This window comes from Colias eurytheme, chromosome 14 (assembly GCF_061535395.1).
Source record: "Colias eurytheme isolate Ceu_HAF_F1 chromosome 14, ilColEury1 Martin Lab GWU primary, whole genome shotgun sequence".
NCBI classification, from domain to species: Eukaryota; Metazoa; Arthropoda; class Insecta; order Lepidoptera; family Pieridae; genus Colias; species Colias eurytheme.
The window spans coordinates 6,035,616-6,056,403 of record NC_142993.1 but is presented as its reverse complement, the minus strand read 5'-3'; the positions used below and the strand labels follow the sequence as shown (position 1 = coordinate 6,056,403).

General features: G+C 33.5%; 2 protein-coding genes across 2 annotated transcripts in view; both read right to left on the bottom strand.

Annotated features, from left to right (window-relative positions):
• The window catches only part of LOC149902919 (alkaline phosphatase-like), an 88,798-nt gene that overhangs the window by 45,929 nt on the left and 22,081 nt on the right, over positions 1-20,788 (bottom strand). The gene's annotated exons all lie outside the window — the stretch shown is intronic.
• Positions 1,060-6,300, bottom strand: LOC149902920 (uncharacterized). Its single transcript, XM_090109702.1, has 3 exons — positions 3,419-6,300; positions 2,610-2,830; positions 1,060-2,306 (listed from the first exon to the last, which is right to left on the bottom strand). Exons 1-3 carry the CDS (start codon positions 6,298-6,300, stop codon positions 1,060-1,062), a joined length of 4,350 nt encoding a protein of 1,449 aa, XP_089965828.1.

Here is a 20,788-nt window from a genome sequence, read left to right as displayed (position 1 = left end):
TAGTCTCTTGACGTTACAATTACCAACGAATGTGGAACACTAGATTCTTTTTAATCTAAGTGTCAAAATATTGCAGAAAAAATGACTTGCCAAGAGCCGCAAAAAAATATAATGTGAGTGCCTTTTTCCATAAATTATACTGTATAATATGTCATATTGTCTGCTAAAGCTCAAATACTGACCTACCACTTTATTGTTCTAATCACCTTTTTTACTACCTACTCATTTCAGTGCTATAATAGTAGTGCTATAATAGAAGAAGAATTGCTCTTTATGACGTCACTATGTTACGTAAGATCATTTTAAATACAATGAAAATAAGTATCATAAATGTCAACTACAATGTATCTACTACAGATAAAGTTTCTTGAGAACTATTGCAGCTGCAATCTCTACTAATAATATTGGGACAGAGTTTTCCTAAGAAATCCGGGGTTTATTACCATCGCTATCGTTTTAATAACTTGTATTAGCGGGTAATATAGAAGTTCTAGGAACTTCACGTTATATGTGCAATAATAATCCGTATGAGGAAATTATTCGTGCAAATGAAAGCTCACATTTCATGCGATATTTCATATAACGGTATTTAGAATATAATTACGGAAATGAGATAATACATAACCACGAAATGTTGTTAATAAAGAAATTAATACACACATATTCCTTACAGTCGGTGACCACATTATAATATATTAAAAATAATATATTAAAAATGTTTTACACCTTTAATCCTTAAAGAAGCATTCATTTAAAAAACGCAATTGAAGAGGCTGGTTGCGGCTTAAGGGCTTCGTCGCCGGTGAAATAATGAAATAATAAGTCGTAATGATAGTTCAAGGTTTATAACAAAATTATGCTCGGCAATTTACATACAGAAGTCTTTATAAGTACAAACAATTATTACAATAGTTAATGCGTGTGTCGACCGTTCGCACGAGCCGCGGAGCTGAGAGTGCGGACTGCGGAATCAGGCGCGCGGGGCCGGGGGGGGCGATCGGCCGATGAGCACTCGCGAGCCTGCGTGTGTGTGCAACAAACAATTTTGCACACAAGGCGTCAACATGTTGCCGGCCCAGGAACGGAGTTCTGATCTTCGATGGGTAGGGGACACAGTCGGTTAAAGGCCCGTCGTTGTATCCCTGAAGAGGTGAGGACGTCAGCTACGCGGGTCACGCCGTCGGAGCCGGGGTGGAGGCGAGTCACTCGTCCCAGAAGCCACTGGTTCGGATGCAGTCGCTCATCTTTTACTACGACCATTTCTCCAAGTTTGAGCTGTCCTCCATCTTTGCGCCATTTCTGTCGTTTTTGAAGTTCTGTAATGTATTCTTTATGAAATCTATTCCAGAAATGGGTTTTCAGTTGCTGTGTTCTCATATATCGTGAAAGAGTGTGCACAGCAGTAGTTTCCTTGACCTGGGGAGTAGGCAGAAATGTTATTGTTCGTCCAATTAAAAAATGCGATGGTGTGAGAGCTGTAAGATCCGATGGATCTGAAGAAATAGGGGTGAGGGGTCTTGAGTTCAAGATCGCCTCAATCTGTACAAGAACCGTATTCATTTCTTCATAAGTTAAATTCGTACAACCTACTACTCGCTTCAAGTGGTGTTTAAATGACTTAACCGAACCCTCAGCTAATCCGTTAAAATGTGGACTATAAGCTGGTGAAAATCTAAAGTTAATTGACATGTTCGATGTTTGTGATTTAATAGTATCAGAATTTTGTTTAAGGAATTTGGATAATTCATTACATGCGCCTACAAAATTTGTTCCATTATCAGAAAAAATGTTTGTTGGTTTGCCCCTACGAGCAATAAATCTATTTAATGCAGCTAAATATGACTCACTACTCAGATCGGTCACAAGTTCCATGTGCACGGCCTTGACGGCTAAACACACAAATATGCAAAGATAGGATTTCATGGTTCTACTTCCTCTTCCCTTACGGTTCAGTATCATGACCGGTCCGGCGTAGTCAACAGCAGTGTTGGTGAACGGAAACTCAGCATGCAAGCGCTGTTCGGGAAGATTGCCCATGATTGGTTGTATAATCCTTCCCGAAAAACGACAACATTTAATACATCTTTGAACTGTTTTGCGAGCCAAGTTTCTGCCCCCAATAACCCAAAATTTGTGACGCAAGGTAGCCAAAAGCAACTGTGGGCCAGCGTGCATCAGCCAAATATGATATTGTCTGAATATGAGTTCTGCGAGGTGATGCTTTGATGAAAGCAATATGGGGTGTTTTGTGTCAAAATCATAAAAAGAGTTATTAAGTCTACCTCCCACTCGCATTAGTCCGTCAGCTTTGTTAAAGAATGGATTTAAATTGCATAATGAATTTTTAATAGGTAATTTTTTATTATTTTTTAATAACGTATATTCTTGTGAAAAATGTTCACGCTGTGCGAATCTGCAAAGTGCGCTTAGAGCAGAATTAAGTTCATGGATTTTTAGGTGACCACTACGCTTATTTTTCCTATTACAATAATTATGAATGAACCTTTGAGCGTAAGCCACAATACGTTGTAATCGGTTGAAACTAGAGAATTGTTTAAACAAATTTGAATAATATGTGATATGATCTAATTGAGTAGTCGACAAGTTACATTGAACCTTAAATTCTGGTAATTCAGATTGCTTATAGCTTGTTGGTTGGGTTGGCCATGATGAGTCATCTTGCGCCAGGAATGCCGGCCCGGTCCACCACAATGCACAAGTTTCTAATTGTTTGGCGTCTAGCCCTCGTGAGCCTATATCGGCAGGGTTAACGCTGGTGGGTACGTAACGCCAGGCAGATGACTCGCTTCTGTCAAGAATCTCTTGAATTCTATTAAAAACAAACGGCTTTAATAAATGAGTTTTTGAAGATTTTATCCAACCAAGCACAATAGTTGAATCACACCAATAAATACAATTATTTATGTGTAATCTAAGCGATGATTTTACTTTATCTACTAATTTTGCAGCGAGAAGTGCTCCGCACAATTCTAGCCGCGGTACAGTTGTCTGTTTCAATGGGGCGACTCGACTTTTCGCTGTCAATAAGTGAACAGAAACGTTGTTATTGTAAGAAACGGATTTAATGTAAACACAAGCCGAATACGCATAATTCGATGCGTCACTGAATGAATGGAGCTCAATGATCGCTGAGTCATCGCAAACAATGCATCTCGGAACGCGTATATAGTTGATATATAGTAACGAATCAATGAATTTTTGCCAACAAATTGCAATATCTGCAGGAACGGTTTCATCCCATGTAATTTTTAAGGACCACAATTTTTGCAAAATAGTTTTTGCGTTAAGTATGCATGGGTTAATTATGCCTAATGGGTCAAAGATTTGTGACATGATCGATAAAATAGTACGCTTACTGACGAGTTTGTTTTCTTTTATATTTACTGCGAACATTAACTTGTCTTCTTTGCACGACCAAAGGAGACCCAATGTTTTTGAATATTCGTTGTTACTCAAGTTAAGTAATCCGTCATTTACACTTTCATTAACGATTTCATTAATGATATGAGGACAGTTTGAATACCATTTTCTTAAATGAAATTGACCCGATTGTAACTGCTTTATGACTCCCTTACAGATTTGTAGTAATTCTTTTTCAGATGATGCTCCAGTGATGAGGTCATCAACATAAAAATCGCGTTGAATAATTTCAGAAATAACTTTATCGGGACATTCTAAACCAAGTTGTTTTAAACATCTAGTCGCAAGGTAAGGCGCGGATGCCGTACCGTATGTTACTGTTTTTAACTTATATTGTTTTATTTGTTCATAAGGCTCAAATCGCCATAATATCTGTTGCAACTGATGCTGATCTTCGTGAACATAGATCATGCGGTACATTTTTTCCACGTCTGCAGTGGCAATAAATTTATGTTGGCGCATTCTAACTAAAATACTATAGAGGTCATCTTGAACAGTTGGACCGATATTTTGTATATTGTTAAATGACAGACCAGAGGTCGTGACCGCAGAGGCATCAAATACAACGCGTAATTTGGTAGATAAACTGGTTTCACGACAAACACCGTGATGCGGCAACAGGTAAGTGTATATATCTTTTTCAGGATTTTTATTTTCGTACATGTGATTTAAGGTAATATATTCTTTAATAAATTTACAATATTGTTCTTTGAATACCGGGTCTTTACTAAATCTACGCTCTAATGATAAAAATCTAGACAAAGCTCGCTCGTATGATTCACCCAGTTTGGTGGGAGATTCTTTCAAAGGTATGGTCACAACAAACCGCCCGTCAGGCAGCCGTGATGTATTTTTCGAAAAATGTTCTTCACATTCTTTTTCTTCTTTTGATATTTGTTTATGAGTAGGTACAGTTTCATGTTCAAAAAATTGTGAAACAAGATCGTGAAGTTGATTATCATGAAACAAAGTAATATGATTGCAGTGGACTGTATTTAAATTATTAGGTATCTGAACTAGACCTGATATTAACCAACCAAGCGTGGTCTGGCTTAATGTGGGCATATTTTTGCCTAAATATATATTTTTTGAGCATAAAACACTCCAAAATATGTCCGCTCCAAGCAGCATGTCTACTTGAGACGGCACATTGAATGTAGGATCAGCTAAAGTAATGTTTTTTGGTATATTTAATAATTTATAGTTAATATACACAGTGGGTAAGTTTTGAGTAATTCGCGGCACTACAAAACAATTAATATTCTGCGTGTATGAGTTGATAAGCGACGATATGACAACTTCACATCGTTTAGTTAATTGTGATGATTGAGAATTCAACCCTTCAACCAATGACGAAGTCGAAGCGGTCGGTAAGTTAAGTTTAGTTAATAAATTCTCGGTAATAAAGCTTGATGTGCTACCATTGTCTAATAAGGCTCGCACTGTGTGTTTGTGGCCATGCTTATCCTGCACTTGGATTAAAGCAGTGGACAGTAAGACACAATTATTATGAATTGCTGATAAGACGATATTGTCTTCTGTATTATAATTTTTAGGTGTTTCTGTTTCAGGTTGCATCTGTGTGGGCTGCGCCAGCGGCGGCGCTGCGCATAGAACAACATTTTGATCGGGAGCTGAGGACGTCGCACCCGAAGGTAAGTGTCTATGTAATAAGCTGTTCAGTCTATTGTTACAAAAACGGCAAGATTCGAATTTACATGCGTTGGCATTGTGCCCTTGACGCAAACAATTTAAACATAATTTTAAGCCTTTAGCTTTTTGCATTCTGTGTTCTAATGAAAGTGACTTGAATTTCTGACAACGGTATATTGGATGATTGTGCTTGCACAACGAACAAACATATTGTGGTTTGTTATTAGTAGCAGGAGGAGATAAAGAATTGACAACTAATGATTTCTGACGATAATGTGTGACGTCGCTGTGCCGGCGTTTAGCGCTGGCTTCCTCCATTGTTTCTAGTAAATCAGACCGGTTTTTAAGAAATGTAAGGAGATTCTCTAGCGTAGGTAAGTCTTTAAATGTGTTGCGGTACGTTTCCCATTCGCGACTTGTAACTGAATCTAATTTATTCGACAAAATATAGATGATAAGTGCATCCCAGTGTTCAGTAGGTAAATTCAGCGTCTTTAGTGCTCTAAGATTTCTATTTACATTATCGATAATATTACGCATACCCTTGGATGACTCTTTAGTTAATATTTCGATATTAAAAATTGACTGAATGTGATTATTGACAAGAAGTCGCTTATTGTTGTAGCGATCACAGAGTAGATCCCAAGCAATACTATAATTATCAGCTGAAAAATCTAGCGCTCGAATAATCAAAGCTGCACTATCTTTTAGAGATGCGCGTAGGTAATGAAATTTTGTAATTTCGTTAATTGATTCATCTGAGTGTATGAGTGAACTAAATGTGTCATGAAATTCAAGCCAGTCCTGATACTGACCCGAAAAGCTAGGTAAGTGGATAGTAGGAAGTTTAAGGTTTGGCCTACCTCCGTGCACAGAATTAGAACCTGAGACCGATAAGTCGACGTCGCCTGGGGCGCTCTCGCCGCTCCGCGCCAGCGCCTCCTTGGCAACCGCGAAAGTACTAAAATACTTGCTCTCGAACTCCTCGCGTTCCTCGTCTGAAGAATCACATAATTGTTCTATATTAGTTTGAATGTTATCAAATTCGGTATAAAGTTCTTCGAATCTTGACAAACGAACACTAAGTTCACTTGCTTGAAGTCTAGTTAATGATTTACACTCATCGAGAGGATCTAAAAATTTTTTAAAATTTGTTAATTTCTGTTTACATGTACCACGTTGCTTTTTCAAAACCGAAATATCCATTTTGTATTCAATAATTTTAGTTGACCTACTTACGATACAAAATGTATTAATTTACCTGAACTATTAATAAATTACACAACTCTGATACTAATGAATCACAAAAAACACAGAACAGCAAAAATAATTATGAAATGAATAAACGAAAATACTTATATTTATGAATATGAAGTGAGGGTGATTCGGTATAATTATACCGATCGGTTACCGCCGCGTTACCACCTGAATGCAAGTCACGTTGCGCTGCGCGTGATTCGCAATGGATCAACTGTAAAACGAAAGCAATGAATTATAATACGTTTCTAATGAAATATGTTTTTTAACAGTTTATGTACAGACGACACAACCTGAGAACTAGAAAATGATTTTATGAGATTGTATAGCAATAAAATGCTGCAATTAATTTTATAAATTAATGAGAAAGAAAAGAAATAATCTTTAGGTAATGTTTTTAATTTAATGTTATTCAAATGAGATTAACCGCAGTTAAATCTCGATGTAATTGGTAGATAATGATTTAATGAGGTTTCCGCATATATCAATGCACGAAACAAATAATAGATAATAATTGGTAAGGCTTTTAGATCCGCACTAAAGGCGAAAGTAAAAAGCAAAATGAGATATAATTCAAATGAGATTAACCGCAGTTAAATCTCGATGTAATTGGTAGATAATGATTTAATGAGGTTTCCGCATATATCAATGCACGAAACAAACAATAGATAATAATTGGTAACGCTTTTAGATCCGCACTAAAGGCGAAAGTAAAAAGCAAAATGAGATATAATTCAAATGAGATTCAATTGAAATGAATCTGAAAGATTCAATATTAAATTCCTAATGGAAAAAATTGGAACGAACTCACAATAACGCCACTTCCCCGGTTCTCACAAATATCCCATTGAAGTAGGTGCGAGTTCGATGCTTCCAAATCTGGTGACTCTCAGCTCTGTATGTCTCCACCGGCGCAAAATGGCTGCCACGTGCGCGATTCCTTCCTCTGTAGTTGCTGATTTTGATCCGGCTCGAAGGACCAAAATGAAGAGGCTGGTTGCGGCTTAAGGGCTTCGTCGCCGGTGAAATAATGAAATAATAAGTCGTAATGATAGTTCAAGGTTTATAACAAAATTATGCTCGGCAATTTACATACAGAAGTCTTTATAAGTACAAACAATTATTACAATAGTTAATGCGTGTGTCGACCGTTCGCACGAGCCGCGGAGCTGAGAGTGCGGACTGCGGAATCAGGCGCGCGGGGCCGGGGGGGGGCGATCGGCCGATGAGCACTCGCGAGCCTGCGTGTGTGTGCAACAAACAATTTTGCACACAAGGCGTCAACACAATATTATGCAATAATTAATTTATAAAGACAAATGCATTAAGTATCCAATATATTACAAAATACCTTTCCACTTTATTAAATCATACTGAATTATTTAACAAATTTAATTTGTTTAATTAGATGAATTTAATTTGTTTTGAACAGCGGGAAGTCCTTGTGAACCATTCAATTTATTAAGAATTTCTTCCTCATCTGTTGACTTCAAAAGGCATGTTTAATTTTCCAATAAAATGTGTGTAATGAAAGGTAATAATAATAAGCAAATAAATAAATATCGATATATAATGTGTTAAAATGAAAAGACCTTACTTAATTTATGTATAGATTTTATGTCCAAATAAATTAAAGCATTCATTCCTAGTAAAGATCTTAGCCTTAAATATAAGTTATAGACAAAGCCTATACCGTTTCCTAATCAAACTTTATATCGAATCCTAGGAGAGCCCAATTTGTAACGTCGGCGCTAAATTCGATAACATCCAATAGAACGAAAAAGATATTTTCTTTTTTACATAAAAGCTTCGTTTATTCTATTGATAATCACATTTGTCTGTTTATTTAATGGGCTCTCTTCACAATTGGTAGCATTGGACAATTAGAGGCAATCATGATAGTGTAGAGGGCCAAAATGTCTGTGATCGGTTTTCATTGTACATATTATAGTTTATTCATAGTAATCGCCGTAATGGCGACAAACATCGACAATCATTTGTTGGGCCAACGCTGCCCATTGTGTAGAGGGCCAATTAGGCTTACCGCCTATTTGCCTACGCTTACAAAATTCAAGTTTTCCGCCCGCAGCTCTCCCGTGTTATCGCACGATAACAGTTCCCCAAACTAAATTTAATCCTTTACTTTGCCCCTTTCAAATTTTATTTTCGCGAAAACTGTATAATATTCACATAAAACCAACACAAAAATGCTATAGAACTATTTTCGGTTTTATATTACGACTTTTGAATATCGTAATGGAAAGCGACACACGTGTTCAAACACATTTATGGACATAAATTTGGCATCAATGGAATAATATACTTAGCTTTGAATAAACATCTAAATTTATAAATTTATAAACATCTTATTTTATACATGACTGTTAATGAATTACTTCAATAACTTCTAAAGAAATGTTTCATAAATAACTGGTCGAGTTAATCATATTAGGTACATTACCGTGAACATAAACATGTAGGTGCGGTCGAATATCCATCTCACTCAGCGATTTTCATTAAAATCTCGCAAACAATGAAGATTCCATTAATGAATTTTCAAAAGGGATTATCCGCTGGATAAATGGAAACTTTTGAGCTTCCTTACCTGATTAATTACTCGGGTTATTCGTAACCTTGTTAACATACACCCGTAATTCTTCACATATGGTATTGCGTTTACACATTTGGCCCAATTAATATTGTAGTAAATTGTTCATACTTTTGGAATGTATATTCCAGATTATCTCTACGTTTTGCTATCCATACCAATATTGCGTAAGGTTTTGTAATTTGTTCAATAGTTTATTTCCAGAAAATACTGGAACTACTGAACAAAATTTGAAAATTACTTCACCACCCGAAAGCTACATTGTTCCTGACTGATAAAGGCTATGTTTATATAAATTTTTGTTCCGGGTTAAACAGGATGGTGCCGGAATGGGCTAGCAAGATAATCGCTCATCCATCAATAAAATGACAGCGATTACGATATTTTTCCGACGGGTAACACGTCACCTATTAATGTATTATAATACCACATCATTATACGTTGTATCCTTGCCCGTAACCTTATCGGGAATTCAAATATTTTTATAAAACAGATGAATTTGAAATTGATATATTTTATGAAGTATATAGATAGCTTTCCACCCGCTGCTTCGACCGCATTGTCAGAGAAAATTCACACGGGAATAAGATTGCACCGCGTTAAAAATAGCCTATGTCGCCTCTAGCCTCCAAAATCCTTCAGTTGCATTGTGACAAAGGACAAACAAAGAAACACACTTTCGCAATAATAATTTTAGTAAGGATAACAGTTAACATGTGAAACTACATACCAATATAATATCTGTATAGCAACACTTGACGATCATGTTCTTGCTGCATACCCGGAATCTAGTGTAGAGAGTAGAATTATATTACATTCATGTCACCATAAAGTGCATTTCCAATACGTAAGAAGCGTTGATACCTAACGTAAGACGATGCTAGGCGATTAAACGTATCTCTAAAGGCTAAGCAAGATCTCGGATGGGGGTGAAACAGTCTTGTTGAATTGAATGCAGCCAAAACAAGCCTGTTAATTTGGCAACAAAGAGTCAACTGAATATGACGCGTACTTGCCACAGTTTAAGTTTATGAATCAATGTTATATTTTATTTTGAAACAAAACGTTTATTACAAAGTGTGTAGGCAACAAAACAACACCTAAATTTTATGTCCATTTTGTAAATATTGTATCTTTAAAATAATAAATACTAACTACTAACTCTTACTTAGTCACTTTATAGCTAAAATCCATCAAGCATTATAATATTATATTATGTCTAATTCATTTCCGTCATGCTGGAACAGTAAGTTTTAGATAAAAAAATATGCTAATGAAGAATATCACCTTAGTAGGCAAAAAAAATTGTATTTACTCTATCTTATTAAGAAAAAAATCTCATACGGAACCTTAACCAAGACTCTTCTAATGAAAAAAGACAGCTTTTTAGATCGATATGGAATGTTCCATCGACTTCATGAAATGTCTAGAATGCATTTTATTTAATTGCTCTTATTCGAAGAACTGTTGGTCATTATAAAAGTTCAGGAAGAAATTCCAATAATTAAAATTATAGTTTAAGTTCATATTCTAAGAAAAATATGTAAAGTATATAATATTTTCACACTACGATATATATCCAGAGAATTGTTGATTTTGTACTAATCCGAAATACCTATTCTCTTAAATACATCAAGTAGAAACTGAGCATCTACCAAGTTCACAAATTTCAAAATTTTCTTCAGTAAAAATTTTCAAAAGAACAGTCATACTTTTACATTTTTACTAAACTTAAGAAAAACCAATGAATCTGCATCAAAATTCTGTAAGATAGCATACATTCATTAAGAATTAAAATACCTTGCACCGAAACTGCTACTCTATCATTTATACATAAAATATTTATCCTACACGAGGTAAGTATCAGATTCATCTTTGACTTGCGCAAATATGATCATATCTCAGAATATCGCTCGAAACTCAATTGGCTGCCCATCCGACTTCGCCGGAATACTCACATCCTTTCCCTCCTGTACAATATCCTTTTTGATCCTAGATCCCCATCCTACCTTAAAAATAGATTCGTGTTCTTGGGCTCTTCCCATGAACTCGATCTACGCTCCTTGGACAACCTTACGCTTCGCATGCCCGCTCACAAAACTCGTTTTTACGATGCTTTCTTTACCGTGCAAGCTGTAAGGTTGTGGAACTCGCTCCCGTTAAACATCAGGAAAGCTCAATCTATCAGCTCTTTCAAGTATCTGGTCAAACAGCATTATCTTCACAACTAACGTTTAAATGTTTCATACGTTCTTATCTATCTTACTTACTTATATCCTGTTATTTTCTTTATTTTTCTTTATTCGCTATATATATAATATATATTATATTTATATGTATTAATATTTGTATTTATGTAACCATTTCCTACTTTTATTTGCACTTTTTATAATGCTTCGCTATGCTCCTTCTACTATCCAATTGTTCATTTTCTTCTAACTTTTCCTATATCCTAAGGTTGCCTGGAAGATATCGCTTTTTAGCGATAAGGCCGCCTATTTGTACCGCTCCAGTGTATATTATTATTGTTTGATTTTGTTATGTTTTGTGTGTGCAAATAAAGTGTTTTTTATTTTAAGTAGGTATACATTATTTATCAAGAACTTAATCCAAACTAAAACACAGCTAGAATATAACGGTCAGAATACACATCAAACAAAAATAAATAGGAGTCGTTGCATCATAAAATACTTCTAGATTTTTAATGACTCTTCCCATCTTGTAACTTTTGAATCGAGATATTTTAAAATTTTCGTAAGAAAGAAGCCGCGAAGTTCTGAACTAAGCATTAATTACCCCGGAAAAGCAGTCTCAAATATAAGAGTTTGAGATGCTGTCTCGTTTCAGTTTCAAACATTCCTATAAAATTCTTACAAACAATTTCGACCATTCATTGAGAACTATCTCAAGCTGCTTACATTGTAATGAACACAAAATATTTAACAGAGAAGAACTAAGTTAACAAAAACCTTAATAGAATTAGTCCACAAAGATGAGTTTCAGGAAACCTATTTAAATTGCGCTACTTTTTCATTACTTGCAACTCTTGTTTTATTTTAGTTTTACACAGGAAAAACTAAATAGAAGAGACTAGTAAAATTAGATCTGTCTGTTTTACGGTAGCACATACGTAACTGGAGCTCATCTATAATTATAATGAATCTAAAAAGAAATTAAATACTGAACTCAACAAAAAAATACACTGATATAAGTAGTGAGCTTCATCGTAATAAATGAGACAACATTTGATCTTAATTTTCAGTAAGTAATACGTGTTTTCTTTAAACAAAGAACGCTTACAATTTCAAGATAACATTTTAATATCTTCAGAGTAACACAAAATTAGAAAATAGAGGCGTAACTGGCATGCAAAATAACCCATCAAAATATAAGCTTCGCGGATCATTTTCCTTTATATTTAAGTAATTTCCCTTATATTCATTTCATTGTTATTAAGCTCGTAAACAGTAATGTTACAAACATTACGCTCGTCTAAGTGTAAATTGAAAACAGCTTGAAGGTTAGCGACCAATAACTCTCAAGTCTCCTTTATTATGGAAATAAGATGATAAGAAAGTAAATAAGAAACAGTTATTACAGAAAGAAAACAAATTTTTTAGCCACGAGCAAACGGACTTAAGTTTTAATTGTAGTGAATTGTTTAATTTATTAGCATTTCTTTTCAATTTGTTTGATTAAACATTTGAGTATCTTAATCATTGTTTCGGGAAGGATAAGAGTTAAATAGAGCCTAGGTCCTAAATAACGAAAAATAGCTAGGAAAATATAAAGGGCTCTTTAGAATAATTAAATGTATAAAATACATACTTAGGTATTTAAAATGTTGCTAAAATAAATGAGTTGGATTTAAATTTGTTTACTTTTATCATTTAAATACGATCTACGACTAATTACATGATAAAATAAATATAGGTAGGTTACTTTATATTCACTCAGTATTTGTTTGATCAGATTCAGAAACATCAATAACTTATATGTTTAACATACAGTATTACTGAATACATAGAAAATAAATGAGTTCTGGACAAACAAAGAAACATTTATTTTAAACAGACAGATATAGTACATTCCTCTGACTGGACCACACTGTGCTGTAAAACGCGAATTTATCTTTTATTGTACACTATATTGCAATATATTTCAAACGAAAAAGTATTCTATCTTTAAAAAACTCTGGTTCCGAGCATATCTAAAAATGGCATCCATAGAACTGTTTGCCATTAAATTTAAAAAATATAACCTATATCCATACAATTTTTATAACGGAAGAAAATGTACCCGTTAAATTGTGTATTTTTTTCAATACAATATGCTTCCATAAATCGAAAACTCCCTAATTGACTTAAACATCGAGCTGAAACCATTAAAGCTAATCACATGAAATTGGAAAGTAGATTATTTTATGAAATAAGCTCCCAATAAGATGGGATTTGCCGGAATTGATTATGAGCGAGCTAAATAGGCTTTACGACCTACAATATTGTATGAGAAATTTCTAACGTAATTTTTCATGAAACAACACAAACACAGTAATAAAAAATACGATAAGAAAACTCTGATCAGTTTAAAACTACATCTCGTAATGCTATCAGAAAGAAAGGATTAAAAAAGACACTACTTGGGAAGCTCAACTATTGTGAAGAATGGTAAATAATAAGTAATAATAATCTTTTTAAGTACTACTGTTAAAATTGCACTCATGACTCCTATCGTAAACTGTAACAAACCAAACTAACCAACTATAAATTGGCGCCAAACAAATATATTTTTCACTGATATACCGCGATAAGATTACCATTGTGAGACATTTCGAGTAATAGTATTACTTCAGGGTCATATTCCGTGATTGTTCCACCCTCATTCCATTTTATTTCACTGATTACACGCCCGCCAACAGTTAGGCTACGCTCGTATTAAGGCTAAGTACTTGCTTGGTTGTACTACACAAATTATATCAAATTACTTAAATTTACACTTAAATTAGGACTCAATACAAAATTGTACATGCATTTTCATCAGTATTTTATGAAAAATCAATACAATATTGATTAAAGTGTTTTTATTAGCCATTGTTTTAGTAGCTAATTAATTAACAAAACTTTATACTTTCGACTATAAATAAACATCCAAAAATAACGTCTCCAACATAAAAACCAATTTCATTATACACGAACCAGACATATTGCTCAAGAAGCGAAAATAAAAGTTATGGTGATAAGCATCATACTCGAACGGAAAGCAGCCGCAGAACTTTCAAAAGTTTGGCTTTAAAATACATCACAGAAGTTGGAGCTATACTTCACTCCGCTTCCGAAAAATTGAAGCGAAGGCATTGAGTGCTCTGCTGTTTGACCAATATGCCTTCATCGTGAGTTATTCGTATATTGTAGTGTTCGATCAATATTGATTTTAAGTTTTTTAATTGAAGCGCGTATCGAGGTCATTATTTTAGGTTTTTATTGTCCGTCCAGTCCAATTGTTTGCAACTTCCCTAATTCGGTTTATTAAATAGTTTAAATAGATATTAACAAAATGCAAAGAAGAAAATTATATTTCTCAAATATGGGATCATTGCGCCAAGTAAACTTGCAGTTATAATTGACCAATAAAAGTTGGTATAAATTTGTCGCCATTGCTACTAAACTTTTTTATTAAATAACATACATTGTCTATATGCAAGCGCAGATAGTATGTACCCATTGCCATAAGCACTTCTAAAATCTGGGTCGCTTGAAACGAGTGTAATCATCTCCATTTGGCGCTTAAAATGAAATGTCACATCTGTTGCTAAACCAATAGTCATTGCAAGGATCGTAGAATTCGTATGGGTAATACGTGACATAGCAAAGTTTGATATGATCCTACCGACCATTTGTACTATCCCGTAGATTACATATTCAAATTTAGTAATTTTTCTACCAGCAAAAATCGTATTTACGTTTTATGTAATAAGCGTCGTAACAGATATGAAATAAACATTTGGAAATGTAAGGCGTTACGTTTTGTATCAAACACAGGAGAATTTTCATTTATATCTAGACCATAATTCAGTGCTATTACATCAGCACTACTCCAATCAGTGAAGGAAAACTTACTAAGCGTAATGTAACCGGCCGCGGCGTGTCGTAGAACCAAAGAGAATAATGATATGTGTCACCATATAGGTACTACGTATTTGGCCATGTTCTGTAGCCTTAATCCTTAATGTGTTTTCGCTAAAAGTACTGTTACTTGGAAAACAGGTTCTTCTTCACTACCATCTGTTAATCTTTAAGTTTTAATTTAAATGCTTCACTTATTGTCATTAGAAATTTGACGTGTGGTTTTTCCAACGAAGGTTTACCAATAAATAATTTGGGTATATACTTCTTCTCTTTTCTTATTATTTCATAACACATCGCTAGATTCATTACCATTTAAAGTTTCCAACTATCCAATGTTAGCTTGCACACCGTCAGCCGAGCGAATTATCGAGGGCTGAGTTAAAACAAATGAGAATTGCAACAGACATCGGGACTTATGGGCAGGATAAGTGCGGTTGTGGTAGTTTTACATTACACTGTACAGCGGGAATAATCGCTTTGTTGCCAATTTACGGCTAATAAGACCAAACAGTATAACATTAGCGAACGCTTTGATAAATCGTCAAGCGCTTCAGCAGTTTGTTGCAATTGCTATAATTGCTGGAAAATACACGTGTGCTTTTAAATGTTTTGCATGTACAGGTACTTTTTACACTCGTACTCAATCACGTTAACTACAACACCAAATAATTATTTAATGCAGCATATGCCTTTATTATTTAATGCAGCTCAAATAATCAGTATTAATTTACTACTTTATACCTCTTCTGCAATTGTTTATAAAAGGTAAATGCAAGGATTCAATATGAATCGGAACTCACAAATAAATAACGCATTCCCTAGTATTTCACGTAAATGCCACTATAGCTCGGTTTGCCTCCAAACCGGACTGGTTTCAGCTCTGCAATTCACATCCACATCATTGAATAAGCAGAATTAAAGAGTTATTGTATGGTTAAATTTACTGCTTACATTTACCACTTGGAGAATACACAAAGAAAATAGCTTCCTTGTTTTACCTGAATAAATAGCGTAATCGACCGTTCCAGCTTGAACACAAAATTTCATTAAGTTCCCACATACTTTTCGTGTCAGGAGCCACACAATATCAAGAAAATAAGTTCAATTTCTGAGATATCTTTTTGACCTACATTTTATCAGCATAAATTGAATCTACCTAAAAGCGTGAATCAATTCTGAAATTTTAAAAGTCATAGTATATTCAAACAGTTTACAAATCTGCTCTAATAGTTGTTCAATTATATTTTTTTCTAATACATTCGAATGTTACAATATACTACTCTTTTTACGATCATCTGAAATATTGTTAATGTATTATTCTTTCTCTTTAATTAATTAATTTAATAAAAAGCTTATAATTAAGCTAATTTTTTTAGCAATAAAAACACGCATAAAAATTAAATTACTTTAAAAAGCACGAATACAAATAACATCATCCTTTACAATTATCTATATCAGAAGTTCCACAATATTTTGTTTAATTAAAGCTTGTATTAACCCAATGTTTGTATGAAAAGGTTTTTAAACCTGAACGTGACAATTGCAAGTTCCACTGTAATTTTAATTAAAGCCCTGTATTGATAACTACTTCATTTTTGTATGAAATAAAAACTTTATTGTTCAGTTGCTTCGATGTAGCTCACCGATTGTAATTTTTGCACGTTGTTTTTAAGTTCGTTATTCCAAATTTTAAAATAACTATTCCAATTGCATTCTGTTAAAATAACAATATTAAGTGAATGTAAATTGATTCAGAATATAAAGTGTTCAGAACCTCTGTGGGAACATCATGTGTAATCTATATTAAAAGAAATGCCAACAAATATGATAATGAGATCCAGTCCACTGCTGGCGCAATAGAAAGCGTAAAGGCTCATTGAATTTCAATCTCTTAAGACTTCTCTTGTGAATGCTCAATCTCAAAGTTATCCCGCCAATGGACCATCTTTATTCTAATAATAAATTCCATTTCACTTGACTCGAATTTCTAAGCATGAATAAACTTTTAGTCCTTGTATATTTTCAGATTCTGGAATAAACAGGTGGACGGCGATTTTAAATGAACATTTTCCTAGAAGCTTTTTTGTACTACGTGTTGTTCGATGAGTTTTCAGTCGACGTTTTTCGTGACGACAAATGCAAGAAGAAATTGAGTTAGGACAATGGCAACCTTACTATCTAGAGACAGCAGATTCACCTATAGGTATTGTAGGTATTTTTTAGACTGGTGCATAAAATTTCATAGAAAGTATGTTCTTTGTTTTGTGTTCTTGAATTTTTCAGTAAGATATTTAAAAGTTAGTGGAGAGGTGAATAGTCAGAAATGCGATACGGAATTTTAAAAATTGTACCATTGATAATTATTTTACTTATTTATTTGTTAATATGGCTACGAAAAAAGAAGAATGCTTGATGTGTAATTACATATTTTTAGTGCATCGTGTGTAGCGTGTGCATTAAAGTTGTAGAATATTCTGTAAGGTAAATGTAGTAAGACGGTATCTACTTCCTTGATCCAGATCAGAAATCAGATGACAAAATTAACTTTGTATTAACACTAAAAAAAGAATAAATAGTTATGGCTACGTATAAAAAATATACTTCAATAATTTCAAAAGAGCGCTTAGAGAATGCTTCACTTTGAACACCTTTTGATAAATAAAAAATAAAACAAATATGTGTGAAATGAAAAACAGCACTTTAAAAATATTATCTCAACTTGACATAAACTCGGTATATTTATGATTTTCATAAGTGTATGTTTATTCCCGCTCGTTCATAAAGTTCACGGGCTGATTTATAGTTTTGAAGCGGAAACTTAATTAAATAAAACATCTGCTTACTTCGCAAACATGTGTTTTATTTTAGTAGATACGTAATTAGGAAACAGTTAGTACGTTTAATGTGTGTATCTTTGCGCAATGTATGAATTTCCGTTTTGTTAGTAATATTTTGTTAATTAAGGTAAGGAGAAATTAATTTTACACGGCAAAATGGAATCAAATATGTATAAACGTTAATTTTGAAATGAATCATTATACTTATAGAATTTCTTTTGGGTACATTAATTTCTTATGGAATTCAAAAGGTTTTACGAAAAAAATTATACAAATTATAATTTTATGATATTGAATATTTTTTTCTAATTATTATCTCATAAATATAATATTGGGTGCCCTTTACTGTGTAGGTGTATCATAAGCCTTAGGGGAAAAAGTGCTTATGTTCGTAAAATGTTCTTTCCTCTAAATATAGACGGTAAAAAATAATTTCTAAGAACCCACCCTAAAACGATTAGACCGCATTAGTTCGTAGATCTAAAAATAAGCTGGAACAATTCCCGCACGAGCGTTTCGTATTGATGTTGATTGCTTTCATAATTGTGAGATCGAGGTTAATCATTACAAAACGAGGAAAAAAGAAAAGACTAGTTTATAGAGCCAGTATCAAGCCCTGTTATTGTTGTGAACTACCATTGTAGGGAAGCCGTACGAACAACTTTATTTAAGTATGCAGTAAGGCCAACTTTAGTAATATGTGCGTTGGAAACTTATAAATTACCTTGTGATTTTCATATTTCTTCTATTACGGGGTGAATGAAGTTGTTTAATTAAGAAACTTTCTAATGTTTATAATGTTGCGGATATTGAGAGAAACATTTTTACGGAACATTTTTTTGCTTTGCTATATAAGTACAAGTGTAGACGGTTAATGCAATTGTTATTAATTATCATTAATTGTTTTCTGTTCAGTATATTAAAGTAATAATTATATAGGATCCTAGAAGGTTCTAAAGTACCTTGTATTTTACTTTTTCATAAAAACAGGTGTTCTTGCGGAGGAAAGTATTCACGGAACTTACCGAATTTTATTTAAATATTTATAAACAATAATTATTATTTACTTGGAAGAACATCAAACAAATTACAAACAGATAAATTTTCCGCCGAAACCTTCAAAGTTTTGGTGAAAACATTATTGAATAGTAATGAGATAGCTCCTTATTATTTATTAAAGTCATTGTCTATTCATTAATATAACTAAATATCCATTTTAATACATAGAACTTAAGAATCAACAGGACCCTGAATAAAATGATCTAATTAAAACCATTTATTTAAAGGGTAAGTAACAAAGAATTTAGGTCGCGCAAATTAGTATAAGATAAAGGATCCCAGATTTATCGCGAAGTTCTTACAGGAATAAGATCGGAATTTTATTTTTGAGGGTAGATAATAAAAAAGCAGCTCTAACATACGTTGGGCAATGCCGACTAGGCAAGATAAATGAACATTTAGATCCGATAACGGGATTAGCTGTTAAAAGGAACTCGGAGAGGTGGCTCATTTCGCTCTAAATCCCTTATTCACGGCTTTAGGTTTAATCTTCGTGAACTATAAGAGTTTTTCTGAATAAATTTGTTTGTAAGATCATGTCCCATTCAAATACGCACAGCGACGCGAATTTAATACCAGCTGGAGAATTTTGGGATCCTACTATATATTTTATAGTACCTATGTTAGCGAGAGAAATTTGTATTTTTCTGATAGATATTTTTTATATAGGAATAATGAAGTCCTTTATTCCTTTAATAGATGTGTTAACATAACATGTAACACAGTATTTTACTAAGTAACTAGTACGTATCGTTTATTTTTAAATGTTATAACTATTAATATTCTCTTTATATTTATCTGGCTTACATCCGATAAGAAATACAGGATTAGGTAATAAATACTACAGTCTAACTGTAGAGTGCATTAAAATTTTAAACTAATTAGTTCTGAGAATCACATATACAATATTATATATATGTAATCGAAATAAACTAACTCTGTCTCGAGGTTAGGGAATTTAGGCGATACGTATGTAACTACAAATATGCTCTAGAGCTTTCAAATCCCAGATCAGAAAGTTTCGCTCGAATAACTACGTCATATACTATGAGTCCCGGTGGCCAGAAGTATTTTGCGGTCTACAGCATTGTAAATTGCGCACTATTTCACTTCCTTGAAAATTACAAGTTCCACTACTGTGAACGCGGTTTCACTTGACATCTTTTTATAGAACGCTACTACACAAAAGGAATGATAATACATTGTATTATAATTAAAATATTGACTTTATTGATACCAGTAGTTTTAAAAGCGTACAACACATAAGCTGTTCAGCAATAAGGCCGCCTTTTGTACAAATGATGCCTTTGTAATTTTGTTCTTTTTTTTCTGCTTTGTCCATTCATGTTTGTACAATGAAGTATTATAAATAAATAAATAAATAAACACATCTTTGGGGTTTCTTAATTCCTTGAAATGGTGAGTCAAATGGACGTCAATGTTGTAACACCTATGTTGATTTTCCCTCTCACTATCTTATTGGATCTTCTATCCCCACAGACTTTGAGATGTGTCGGCATTGGAAAGGTAAATGTGTCGAGGTTAGACATCGTGGCCTTAAATGTAACAGATAAAACTATCTAGAAGTTAAATAGAGTAACCAGTAGGTATACCTAGAGAAATATGTAAAAATAAATCATTACAATACCCCACAATTTATCGTAACGAATCTAGCAATGTAAAAACTGTTTTTCAGTTACAGAATTTTTTACAAACAATTTTTATTCTAATTCAATTATAAAGTTACAGATAAACGTTGAAAACTTTCTCCTTTGTTATAATAAAAAGCAACTTGAATTATCTGAAAC